The sequence below is a fragment of the Carcharhinus amblyrhynchos genome, chromosome 16 (assembly GCF_965287045.1).
Source record: "Carcharhinus amblyrhynchos chromosome 16, sCarAmb.v2.hapA, whole genome shotgun sequence".
In the NCBI taxonomy this organism is placed as follows: Eukaryota; Metazoa; Chordata; class Chondrichthyes; order Carcharhiniformes; family Carcharhinidae; genus Carcharhinus; species Carcharhinus amblyrhynchos.
Window position 1 is genome coordinate 51244741 of NC_137339.1, and position 14350 is coordinate 51259090.

Below are 14350 nucleotides of genomic sequence, written 5' to 3' on the forward strand. Positions count from 1 at the left end.
TCTTACTGTTAAAAATCACAGTTGAGTAATTTAAGATCAGAATCTTTAGCAGTATTTATGCCATGTCAGGCAATAATTTAGAAAATAATTGGCTAGATTACCAACCACAAGTACCATTATCTCCTGGTAAATGTTTGATGCTTGCTGTTTCATAGGAATGGTCAATAATTATCATAATCAGCTAATGACCACATTCTAATTGATAGTGGGCAGAGTAACTCCAAAAAAGGTGGAGTCTACCTCTATGCTAGATCCGAGGGGACTTCAGCATCAGGACCTGTGTAAGAGTGAGCTTTGAGCAATTGCATGTTGATTGACTCTTCAGCTACAGAAATTGGTCTGGCAAATTTCATTCAGGCGATTTATCATCTTTTGCATTGGGCACTGAAGGAAAATTTAGCGAGGCCAATGCACCAAATCAGCATGTCTTTTGGACTGTGGGAGCAAACCGGAGCACCTGGACAAAACCCACGCAGACAGAGGAAGAACATGCAGACTACAGACAGACATTGACCCAAGCTTGGAATCGAAGCCAGATTCCTGGCGCTCTGAGGCAGCAGTGTTAGCCTCGCATATATTCTGCTCCCAAATGTGAAACTGAAAGGAAAGCTACCAAGCAGACATTTGTGGATTAGCTAATGGGGAGATCCACCAACAAGGTACAGCTCCCTCTGGTCACATCAGATACAAAAAGATTAAGGGGTGGCAAAGTGGCCAGCACTGCTGTCTCAGCACCAGGAACCTGGGTTTGATTCCTGGCTTGGGTCACTATCTGTGCGACGTCTGCATGTTCTCCGTATCTGCATGGGTTTCCTCTAGGTGCTCCAGTTTCCTACCACAGTCCAAAAGATGTGATGGTTAGCTGCACTGGCCATGCTAAATTCTCCCTCAGTATACCCAAACAGGTGCTAGAGTGTGGCGACTTAGGGATTTTCATAGTAACTTCACTGTAGTGCTAATGTTAATGTAAGCCTACTTGTGAGGCTAATAAACAAACTTAAAAACCGTAAAATCCTCTAACAGACTTCTTCATTCTAGTTTGTTATTCTTACTAGAAATCCTATCATCCATGGATATTTAAGGGGGAAACTACAAGTGCTTTGGAATACTTCCAGTGGATTTGCTTGTCCACTGACACTTATATTTTGTTGTAGTTACTCAGAATGAGTTCCATAATTTTATTCACTACTAATAGAAGTGGTGAATCCTACATCTGGTCAATGTTACAACATTCAAGACAACGGAAGATAAATTAATGTAACGGAGATGTGGTTTCCGAGGCATTTGATCTGAATTACACACAACTAATGAGAAGTTTTGAGCAAAGTAGGAACACAAGGGTAGCGCAGTGGCTCGCACTGTTGCCTCTCAGTGCCAAGGACTCGGGTTTGATTCCCGGCTTGGGTCACTGTCTATGTGGAGTTTGCACGTTCTCCCAGTGTCTGGGTTTCCTCCCACAGTCTTAAAGATGTGCTGGTTAGGTGCATTGACCCGATCAGGCACCAGTGTGTGGCAACTATGGGAATTTCACATTGCAGTGTTAATATAAGCCTTACTAGAACTAATAAATAAATAATTTTTTTAAAAAAAGGAAACCATCTGTAGTCGATCAATAAATAACAATTACAATTCTTTAGGAATATACTTGAGAGAGAGAAACTAGAACACCTGGTGGCGATTGATAAAATTGAGGGTAGTATAGCAAGCACACAACAAAAATAGTTTAAGAGGCCGAACAAGTATAATATTTGAGAACACTACCAAGATGTTGGCTGCTATCAAAGGCTGAGAAAGTTGGAGTCATGTTCAGTGGTCCTGAAGAACATGACAACTAATAGAAAACCAATATGCCTGCAATTACCAGTGTCAGTTCTGCATCTCTTAAATATAGACTGTATATTTGCATTCTTTTAAAGCAGCAGGACCTTTCCACTACCAGTGAATATAATTGTGTTTGGGCCCAACAAATTTCTTCCAAAGTGCAAAACCTGGAATTTTTTCCCCCTACAAACTGCTCTCCCCTTTTTTGAGATTTTTTTTCAAATCTACTGTTTTTCATGCTTTTAAAATCTGTTATATTTCCTCATGTGATTCAGTGCTAAACATTGTTTGATAACATTCCTAAGAAGCATCTTAGCATCTCGGTCACCAGTGGAGCGCCTCAGGGATCTGTTCTAGGACCCTTGCTGTTTGTCATTTTCATAAATGACCTAGATGAGGAAGTGGAGGGATGGGTTAGTAAGTTCGCCGACGATACGAAGGTTGGTGGTGTTATGGATAGTCTGGAGGGATGTCAGAAGTTGCAGCGTGACATAGACAGGATGCAAGACTGGGCGGAGAAGTGGCAGATGGACTTCAACGCGGATAAATGTGTAGTGGTCCATCTTGGCAGGACCAACAGGATGCAGGAGTATAATATCAAGGGTAGGAGTCTTAGCTGTGTTGAACAGCAGAAGGATCTTGGGGTCCGGGTCCATAGGATTCTTAAATCGGCCTCGCAGGTGGAGGATGTGGTCAAGAAAGCGTATGGTGTACTGGCCTTCATTAATCGAGGGATTGAGTTTAGGAGTTGGGAGGTAATGCTGCAACTTATAGGACCCTTGTCAGGCCCCACTTGGAGTACTGTGCGCAGTTCTGGTCGCCTCACTACAGGAAGGATGTGGAAGCTATTGAGGGGGTGCAGAGGAGATTTACAAGGATGTTGCCTGGATTGGGAGGCATGCCTTACGAAGATAGGTTGAGGGAGCTAGGTTGAGGGAGCTAGGTCTCTTCTCCCTGGAGAGATGAAGGTTGAGAGGCGACCTGATAGAGGTTTATAAAATATTGAGAGGAATAGATAGGGTGGATCCTCGAAGGCTATTTCCCAGGGCTGAAATGGTCGCTACGAGAGGACACAGGTTTAAAGGTGCTGGGAAGCAAGTACAGAGGAGATGTTAGGGGAAAGTTTTTCACTCAGAGGGTGGTGTGTGAGTGGAATCGGCTGCCGTCGGTGGTGGTAGAGGTGAACTCACTGGGGTCTTTTAAAAGACTTCTGGATGAGTATATGGGATCTAATGGCATTGGAAGTTACAGATAGTTCTGTGGCTTGGTAGGTATAGATGTGATCGGCGCAACTTGTGGGCCGAAGGGCCTGTTTGTGCTGTAGTGTTCTATTTTACCTTTAGGATGACGTATAGATGCAAATTGTTATTGCCTTCTTGAAATCCTTTAAAAGGGATTGAAATTAACTTAAGAATTTTCAAATTCTGTACTAAGTATATTTTATCCAGATTTTTTTCATTATGTTTATTACATTAGGCACTAAATCAAAGAACAGAACCTCCAAAGGTTATGATCTCTGAATACCTCAGCCGCGTACAAATTCACAAAGCTTACAAAAAAATTAGAGTGATGAATACATGGCTCAAAGACTGGTGTGGGAGAAGTGGGTTTTAATTTGTGGGGCACTGGCATTAGAACTGGGGAAAGTGGAGGCTGTACTGTTGGGACATCTTATGTTGGGACACCTGAACTGTGCTGGAATCAGTATGGCCTTGCAGTCCCTACATAACTGAGGAGGTAGGGATGGCTTTAAACTAAATAATGGAGTGAGGGCTCAGTTGCACAGAAAATTAGAAAGTCAAAGTTAAAAAAGGCAGCAGTGTGGGTTAGTGATGAGTGTCAACAGAAAGCAAATAGTGACAAAAGTTGTATCACACCAAGGACTCATACAAGAGGAGGGAAATTCAATAAAATAGACACAGCCATTAATTTTAAGTGCACAAAGCATTTGGAATAAAATTAATGAATTAACAGCACAAGAGACAAATGGGTATAATTTAGTGGCAAAAACTGAGATGTGGTTGCAGTGAAAGTAGGTTTGGGAATTGAATGTTCAGTGGTACTCAGTATTTCGGGAAGGATAGGCAGGAAGGAAAAGGAGGTGGTTGCTTTGTCAGTGAAGGAAGGGGTCAGTACTGCAGTGAGAAATTATATAGACACTAGAGTCCAAGATGTAGAATCAGTCTAGGTAGAAATAATAAATAGTAAAGGCAAGTCGTCTCTGGTGGGAGTAATGTACAGATTCCCCAAACAGTAGTTCCACAGTAGGACATAGTATAAACAAAGAAATACTGGGAGGTTGTAAGAAAGATATGGCAATAATGATTTTGCATATTGACTGGAATAACTAAACTGGCAACAGTTGCCTCGAGGGAGAGCTCATTTAACGTACTAGAGATTGCTTTTTGGAGCAATATATTGTGTACCAACCAGGGAGCAGGCTAGTCTAGATTTGGTATTGTGTAATGAGGTATGACAAATAAATGATCTCATAGTCAAGGATCCGCCAGGCAACAATGATTATAGCATGCTAGAATTTCAAATTTAGTTTGACAGCAAGAAACTAGAGTCCCACGCTAGCATTTTGGAGTTAAACAAAGGAAATTATATAGGTATGAGAACAGAATTGGCCCTTGTGGACTGGGCAGGAAGACTAAAAGGTTGAACAGTTGATGAATAGTGGCAGATACTTCAGGAGATACTCAAGTTCTCCCAACTAAAATATATTCCAGAGATGAGGAAGTGTGGTCTGGGAGGAAAGATTTCCATGGTTAAGCAAGGAAGATAAGCATAACAATGACAAAAACTAAGGTGCATCATATTGCAAAGGCCAGTGGCACGCAAAGATTGAAGCTTTTAGCTATCAACAAAGGTACGCTAAAAATAATAAAAATTGCAAACGTAAATTAAAACTAGCCCAAAATTTAAAAATAAACAGCAAAGACTTCTGTAAGTATATAAACTTCTTTAAGTAGCTAATGTGAATGCTGGTCCCTTGGAAGATGAGGCTGGGGAACACAGAAATGGCTGGGTCACTAAATCAACACGTTGCCTCAGTTTTCACAGCAGAGGAGATGAGTGTGATCTCAGTAGTAACAGAAGATGCAGAAGCTAAGAAAGGGAAGAACTTAGAACTATCACTACTAGGAGCAAACTATTGGGATTGTAGGCAGGCAAGGCCCCAGAGCCTAATGGACTACATCCTATGATCTTAAAGGAAGTGATACTGGAGATTGTTGACCCATTGGTTACAATATGCCAAGATTTCCTGGATGCGGGAATGGTTCTGGTGGATTGGAAAAATGCTAATATAATGCCCCTATTCAAAAAAGGGAGGGAGGAAAATTGTAGGAAACTATAGCCTAATTATTTAGCATTTATTATTGGGAAATTATTAGAATCCATTACAAAGTGAGTAATAAACAGGACATTTAAAAAGTCAAAGTGCAATCCAGAGTCCGCACGGTTTTATGAGGACGTATCATGTTTGACCAATTTGCTTGTGTTCTCGAAGATGTAACAAGCAAGGTGGGTAATAGTAATCCTGCAGATGTGATTATACCTGGACTCCACGAAGGATTTGATAAGGTGTCACACAGAAGATTAATAAACAAGGTTAGTTCACATATGATTAAGGGTAATTTATTAATTTGGATAGGGGATCGGCTAACCAACAGGAAGCAGAGAGTCGGGATACATGGGTCTTTTTCAGGTTGGCAAGATGGGAGGTGCACATAGTAAGGAGTCTCACAACACCAGGTTAAAGTCCAACATGCGACAGGGTTCAGTTCTTGGGTCCCAACTTTTCACAATTTATATTAATGACTTAGATGCAGGGATAGTAGGTACAATAGCCAAATTTTAGATTTCACAAAAATAGCTGGGATAGTAAGTATCAATAATGCAGTAAGAAATTTACAAATGGATATGAAGAGGTTAAGTGAACGGGACAAAAGTTGGCAGATAGAGTTTAACATGAATAAGTGAGAGTTTACCCATTTTGGGAGGACAAATACACAGGCAAATCATCTAAATGGAGAGAAACTTTGGGGTACTTTGATGCAGAGGGATCTAAGTGCCATTAGGCATGAATCACAGAAAACTAGTATTCAGGGAATAAGGAAGACAAATGGAATCTCGGCATTTATTGCTAAAAGAATAGTTGTAGATGCGCCTAGTTTGGGGGCGTTTAAGAGGTCCGTGGATAGGTTTTTGGATGGAAAGGGATTGGTTTAGGTTAGAGGGTCATTGCTTTTTTCTTAATTGGTCGGCACAACATCGTGGGCCGAAGGGCCTGTTCTGCGCCGTAATGTTCTATAAATGTTGCTACTACCATGCAAAGCATTAATAAAATCACATTTCAATATTGTGTACAATTTTGGTCCCCTTACTTGAGGGGGGGCTGGTTCAGAAAAGGTTCACTACATTGATTCCAGAGATGTGGGTTTGACTCATGAAGACAGACTGGGCAGTTTAGGCCTATACTCCCTGGAGTTTAGCAAAATGAGGAGAGGTCTAATTGAGGTCTACAAGATAAGGAGGATTGACAAAGTTGATGTAGAGAGGATGTTTCCTCGTGTCGAGCAATCTTGAACAAGAGGTTATAGTTTTAGATAAGGGATGGCAGATTTAAAACAGATGAGGAAAAGTTACTTCTCTCAAAGGGTTGAGTCTGTGGAATTCACGACCCCAGAATGTGGTGGATGCTAGGACATTGATTAAAGTTAATGAAGAGATGGACATATTTTTAATTAGTAAAGGTAAGTGGAGTTAAGGCTGAGAAGATCAGTCATGATCATATTAAAAAGGTGGAGCAGGCTCGAGGGGCTAAATTGCCTACTCTTGCTCCTAGTTCTTATGGTATCTTAATATAATAATTTTTCCAAGTATTGTGGAATATGGTCGCAAAAAAGTAGTGAAAAGTTCTACAGCATATAGCATTCAGTACAATGTGAATATTTTGAAGCATGTTATGAAGAAGTGTGATTTAGAACACAGTTTCTACCAAAACAAAGTTCAAATTATCTCACTGTCAAAACGTAATTTCTTCTGTAAAAATCTATTGTGAAGGTGCACAAGTTGTTATTTTTTGCTGCATCTAGTTTTACGCAATTATTAAAATCATGATGCAAGAATAAGATAAAATACTGTGTCGCTGAATTACTTTATACTTCATGTGCTATTATAGGTAGCATCCAATTGTTTTGAACAATGCACATAGTTCCTCAGGCAACCTACAGTGGTCCAGCTTCTTCAAATTACAGTAGTCAGGGGGCTTTTAGCCTAACAAAGCACTTTTTAGGAGTAATGTTTGCAAAGAACAAAACAGGAATTGGATTACCAGATTATTCAAATGAGTTTTATGTTAAATTACCCAACGCATTGCAATAGATTCTGCTTGCAACATTTTTATTCAAGATTTTAATTTCCTAGTGGTGTCCTTTCCTAATCACCAATTAGCGAAACACCAAAAGTACTTACTAGTGTGCGCAGTCAATGAGCTGATATTCATTCGACCTTTCATAGCATGCTTTCACACCTTCATCCTGCCAGAGGATTGTTGTATGTTCATAGAACTCCTGAAACGGAACATTTAAAAAATTAGTCATTTGACAAGCACAAATCAGAATTGAATGACAGATAATATCACACACAAACATTGTACTTTATGCACTGGTGATTACCTTCACACAATGACTGGTTTTAGATATTGATATTGTCAGTAGTGTGTTGTACAAGCAAGTGATTTTGCATTATAATCAGTACAAAGGAACTGTGTGTAATCTGCCATTTAGCCCTTCGAGGCTGTTCCCACCATTCAGCAAAACCACGGCTGATCTGCCATGTAACTCCTATACACGTGCCTTTTGTTGGTTTTAAAAAAATCACCAACTGATCTGGCATCAGCTGTTGTTTGTGCAAGAATGCTCTATATTTTTATCAACTGTTGCACAAAGAAGTGTTTGCCCATTTCATCCATTAAAGTCCAACTCTAAATTTTACACTATGCCATCTAGGAATACAGCCACAGGAAATGATTTTTCTCCGTCTCCCCTATCTATTTCCCTTATTTTGAAAGCTTTGATCAAATTACCCCTTAAGCCTTCTAAATTTCAGGGAATACAATCCTAGTTCACATAACCTTTCCTTGCAATTTAATCTTTGAAGTCTAAGAATTATTCTAGTAAATCAACATTGCATTTCCTCCAACATATCCTTGAAGTGTGGAACATATACTAATCAAACACTGACAGATATTTGTATGTTTGTAAACGTAACGTAGAAATTGCACATGCTGAGAACCTGAAACAAATACAAACTAGGAAGGAAATAGTGAGCTCAGTTAGCACCTGCAGGGAGAAAGCGTAAGTAACTTTTTAAAATTGATTCATGGGACATGGGTGTTGCTGGCAGGCCAACATTTACTGCCCATCCCTAGTTGCCCTTGAGAAGGTCGTGGCAAGCCATCTTCTTGGATCGCTGCAGTCCATGTGCTGTGGATTGGCCCACAATACAGTTAAGAAGGGAATTCCAGGATTTTGACATGTGACTGCAAAGAAATGGAGATATATTTCCAAGTCAGGATGCTGAGTGACTTGGAGGGAAGCATGCAGGTGGCTGTGTTCCAACGTATCTGCTGTCCTTGATTTTGGAAAATGCTGTCTAAGGATCTTTGATGAATTACTGCAGTGCATCTTGCTGCTACTGAATGTTGATGGTGGAGGGTGTTTGTAAACGTGGTGCCAATCAAGCAGGCTGCTTTGTCCTTGATGTAGTTAAGCTTCTCGAGTGTAATTGGAGCTGCACCCATTCATACAAGTGAGGAGTATTCCATCACACTCCTGACTTGTGCCTTGTAGATGGTGGATAGGCTTTGGGGAGTCAGGTGGTGAGTTACTTGCCGCAGTATTCCTCTGACCTGCTCTTATTTATGTGGCAAGTCCAGTTGAGTTCCTGGTCATTTGGTAACACCAAGGATGTTGACAGTGGGGGATTCAGTGATGGCAAAACCATTGAATGTCATGGAGTAGTGGTTAGAGTGTCTCTTATTGGCAATGGTCATTGACTGGCATTTGTGTGGCATAAATGTTAGTTACAGTTTGTTAACCCACGTCTGGATATTGTCCAGATCTTGTTGCATTTGAACATGGACTGCTTCAGTATCTGGTCATCGCAAATGGTGCTGAATACTGTGCAATCATCAGCAAACATTCCCACTTCTGACTTTATGATGGAGGGAAGGTCATTGATGAAGCAGCTGAAGACAGCTCGGCCTAGGACACTACCCTGAGGGACTTCTGCAGAGATGTCATAGAGTCATGGAAACAGACCAAACTTGTCCATGCTGCCATTGTTACCACTAAGTTAGTCCCAGTTGCCTGCATTTGGCCCATATCTCTCTATACCCATCTTAGGATATAACTGTCTAAATGCAGTTTAAAAGACAAAACTGTACCCACCTCTACTACTGCCTCTAGCAGCTCATTCCAGGCACCCTCAATGAAAAAATTGTCCCCCCCTCACCTTAAACCTATGCCCTCTAATTTAAGACTCTCCCTACCTTTGGCAAGATATGTTGACTATCTACCTAAAATAATGGGAGGCATACAGACCTCTATAACCTGGAGCTGAGGTAACTGACCCTCCACAACCACCTTCCTTTTTACCAGGTATGACTCTAAGTAGCAGAGAATTTGCCCATGGTGCCCACTGATTCCAATTTTGCTAGGGTTCCTTGATGCCACACTCGGTCGAACGCAGCCTTGGTGTCAAGGCTCGTCACTCTCACCTCTGGATTTTGGCTCTTTCGTCCATGTTTGAATGAAGACTGTAATGAGGTCAGAAGCTGAGTAACCCTGGCAAAACCTAAATTGGGAGTCACTGAGCAGGTTATTGCTGAGCAGGTACTGCTTGATGGCACTGTTGGTGACCCCTTCCATCACACTGTTCATGATCAAGAGTAGACTGACTGGGCAGTAAATTGGCCGGATTGGACTTTGCCCGCTGTGTGTACAGGACATATCTGGGCAATTTTCCACACTATCAGGTAGATGCCAGTGTTGTAACTGTCCTGGAAAAGCATGGCTAGGGGAGCAAGTTCTGGAGCACAAGTATTTAGTACTATTGCTGGAATGTTATAAAGTGCCATTGCCTTTGCAGCCATCCAATGTCTGCAACCGTTTCTTAATATGACGTGGAATGAATCAAATCGAGGTGTCCCCTCGAGAACTACTCCACAAATCAGGCATCAGGGAACAGATATTTTTATTTATCCCACTCACTCCACACTCCAAGTGTTGACTGTCCACTCAGGACAGTTCCCAACCAGCTCATCCCACACCCCTGGTCACATACCCATTCCCTTAAACTGGCTATGTTCCACCATACATAACCCTCTTCCCCTCGAAACAACCACCCCCCATAACAACAGCAGCATTCTTAAACTTTTACATATAATAATATTTTTCTTTACATAATACAACTACTTGGTGAAGAACCCACAGTATATTTACAGTACGAGTCCACAATTAGTTCCCTATCCTAACGTCCATCTTACATCGGTACAACCAACCTGTCAGGGAACTATGATTCCATGGAGGTTGTTTCCTGGGAAGTAGAACCAGTTTTATGATCCATTCTGGCAAGTACGGTCTCAACAAACCTAACAACATTGTTTCTCTTCCCGCACGTCGTCAGTCATCAATGTCGAATTTCCTATCTGCTCCATGACTGGAGGAGTTATCGATTCCAGGCTCCCTTTCCTGAGACCTCCACTGGTACTGTTTAGAGGGAATCCCTACTCCTTAGTGTGGATCCGCCAACAGTCAGTCCACGTCTCCACTGTCGACTTAAATACGGTTTCAGTTTTGGATCATTCAGTTGACTTGTCCACCCCTTGCAAACCAGGACAACTACTTGACTTGGTATGGGATCTTTTCTTGTGGCTTGTTTCACCTCATCTCAGTAATTGGTACCTATTCATCTTGGCAAAGCACATGATATGGATAACCTTGTCCAGACCTCTTTTTGAACCAGCAACAGCAGTGTGAATAATACATCTGCATTTGCATGTTGCTCTGACTGTCGATAATGGATTTCATATGAATGGCCCAACAACATCAACGCCCACCTCTGCAACTGAGCTATGGTCATACTTCAGATCCCTGAGTGAGGTTCCAAAATCTTGTGCAGCAGTCTATGGCCTGCCAGCAAACTTCCTGCCGTATAGTTGGTGGTGAAACTTAAATACCGAAAATGATGCCCAGGGCTGCCTTCTCTATTTGCGCTATTGAGAGACTTGGAGAGTGACCTTGATGCAAATACAATGGGCCTCTCTCTTCAGCATCACAAGGGACATCACCTCTCCTATGCCATACAGCGACTATCATAGGCCAGCTACAGATGTAACTTGGGGTTGAAATAGACCTAGGATCCCAGACTCCTTTGACTTTTCTTCGCTGCTTGGTAAGCCTTTTCACATTCCAGCGCCCATTGTGATGCCTTTACCTTCTTCAACAGCCGATGCAGAGGTATCACAGACGTGGGAATAGAGGGATACAAACGAACGGTCTAGTTGGACGCATGAGCGGCGCAGGCTTGGAGGGCCGAAGGGCCTGTTCCTGTGCTGTACTGTTCTTTGTTCATCAAAGCTGTCACCAGGTCAGGCACAAACTTGTCATAATAGTTTGAATCGGAGGAAAGGCCTCAGCTGGGACACATTTTCTGGTTATGGCGCCTTCATTATTGTTCCTAGCTTCTTTGGTGCTTTACACAACAGTTCACTGTTGATAACATGACCTAAGTACTCAACCAAGTCCTTAGAAAGTGCACATCTGTCTTTCCTAAGCAGTCCACATTCCTGCAGTCTGTTCAACGTCTCTTCTAAGTTCAAAAAAACATTGCTCGTCAGTGGAACCCATCACCAGGATGTCATCCAAGTAACACTGAACTACATAAGAACATAAGAAATAGGGGCAGGAGTAGGCCATCTAGCCCTTCGAGCCTGCCCCGCCATTCAATAAGATCATGGCTGATCTGTCGTGGCTCAGTTCCACATTCCCGCCCTCTCCCCATAACCCTTAATCCCCTCTCTTATCAAAAACCCATCAACCCGTGTCTTAAAAATATTTAGCGAGGCAGCCTCCACCACTTCAACGGGCAGAGAATTCCAGAGATTCACCACCCTTTGAGTGAAGAAGTTCCTCCTCAACTCCGTTCTAAACCGCCCCCCTTTTATCTTGAGGCTGTGCCCCCTAGTCCTACTGTCTTTTTTGAGCGGGAAGAGTCTCTCCACCTCTATCCTATCCATCCCATTCATCATCTTATACGTCTCAATGAGATCTCCCCTCATTCTTCTAAACTCCAACGAGTACAAGCCTAGTTTATTCAGCCTCTCCTCATAGCTCAACCCCCTCAACTCCGGTATCAGCCTAGTAAACCTCCTCTGCACTCCCTCCAAAGCCAAAATATCTTTGCGCAGGTGCGTCGCCTGCTGCAGTTTTTCGCCACGTAAGTAATAGTCCTGGAAGATCACTCAAATCTGATCCATTTCTCTTTGAAAAATAGCCAGGGCCGACGTGACCCCAAAAGGCAGTCATTTATAACGGAATAACCCCTTTTCAGTGATGATGGTTAGCGGTAGCTGAGAATCATCGGCCACCCCAGCAGCAAATAAGCTTGCAAGAGATCCATCTTCGTAAACCTCGGACCATTGGCAAGGCCACTAAAGTCTTCAATAATGGGCAACAGATACAGATCCACACACAAGTTGGGGTTTCACAGTGACTTTAAAATCCCCACAGAGCCATCAGTCTTCATGAGCGATGGGCACAGCCCACTCACTTGTGGCCATTGGTTCCGTAACTTCAAACCTACTAATCTCTCAAGTTCGGTCTCCACTTTGGGTCTAATTACATGTGGCACTGACGTGCCTTCATGTTCTTTGGGCATGTATCTGGTTTCAGTTGTAGACTCTAACTCCTTTCATCTTTCCAAGGGTTCCAATAAGCATCTACCTATGCTCTTCCAAAGTACTGTTCAGAATCGAACAAGACTTTTTAGTCAATTCACTACTTCCCAGTTTAATTTCAATTGTTTCAGCCAAGATTGTTCAAAACTGCGGGATAATTGCCCTTCATGACATACAAAGGCATATGCCCACACTGGTTCCACAGCTGCACCTTGGTTGAGACAACATTTCAGAGGAACCAATTGTTCCGTATATGTCCTGTGATGTTCACAGGCTTCAGGGGAAGATGATTCAACTTTATTTTGCAAATAGACTCTGGAATTAATATACTGCCGTCCTTGTGCCCACCTCCATCTTCACTAGTTTCCCTTTGACTTTGGGCATTGCCCGGAAACTGTCTGCTTCACTTAGCACTTCCAGGATGTTCAACTTCAACCACGTTTTTTCAGTTTGCTCTGTTCCATCCACAGATCCCACAGACCCCTTGTCCTCATCTACATTAACTACTAGCCACTTCCTCCTGGGTTTGAACCCTGATCGCTTTTAGCTTCACATTCTCTTGGAACTCCACGAGCTCTGCAGTTTTAAGCAAAGCACGAGAGTTCCAAGAGAGTGTGAAGCTAAAGTGGTCAGGGTTCAAACCCAGGAGGAAGTGGCAAGTAGCTAATGTGGCCTGTCTTGGCTGTCAAATAGGAGGCAGAGAGTGGGGGTCAATGGGTGCTATTCGGATTGGCGGTTGGTGACTAGTGGAGTGCCCCAGGGGTCGGTGCTGGGGCCTCAGCTATTTACCATTTATATAGATGATCTGGAGGAGGGAACCGAGCGCGTGGTGTCAAAATTTGCCGATGACACCAAGATTGGTGGAACGGCAAATTGTGCGGAGGATGTGGAGCGTCTGCAGAAGGATCTAGATAGGCTGGGCGAATGGGCCAGGAACTGGCAAATGGAATTTAATGTTGGCAAATGTGAGGTTGTCCACTTTGGTAGGAATAATGGTAGGAAGGACTATTACTTACATGGCGAAAAACTGCAGCATGCGACGGTGCAGAGGGACCTCGGGGTCCTTGTGCATGAGTCGCAAAAACCCAGCTTGCAGGTGCAGCAGGTGGTCAGGAAGGCAAATGGGATGCTGGCCTTCATAGCGAGGGGGATTGAATATAAAAGTAGGGAGGTCTTGCTGCAGCTGTATAGGGCACTGGTGAGGCCGCAGCTGGAGTACTGTGTGCAGTTTTGGTCGCCGCACTTACGCAAGGATATTCTGGCCTTGGAAGGAGTGCAGAGGAGGTTTACTAGGCTGATTCTGGAGTTGAGGGGGTTGAACTATGAGGAGAGGCTGAATAAACTAGGCTTGTACTCGTTAGAGTTTAGAAGAATGAGGGGAGATCTCATTGAGATGTATAAGATGTTGAATGGGATGGATAGGATCGAGGTGGAGAGGCTCTTCCCGCTCAGAAAGGACAGTAGGACTAGAGGGCACAGCCTCAAGATAAAGGGGGGGTGGTTTAGAATGGAGTTGAGGAGGAACTTCTTCACTCAAAGGGTGGTGAATCTCTGGAATTC

General features: G+C 42.9%; 1 protein-coding gene across 2 annotated transcripts in view; it reads right to left on the minus strand.

Moving 5' to 3' along the window:
* gnas (GNAS complex locus) overlaps window positions 1-14350 on the minus strand; it is a 365649-nt gene that overhangs the window by 105168 nt on the left and 246131 nt on the right. For both annotated transcript variants that reach the window (XM_080205084.1, XM_080205085.1), the window contains exon 5: window positions 7303-7400. In XM_080205084.1, coding sequence (XP_080061210.1) covers window positions 7303-7400 — 98 coding nt within the window. The remainder of the gene's footprint in view (window positions 1-7302; window positions 7401-14350) is intronic.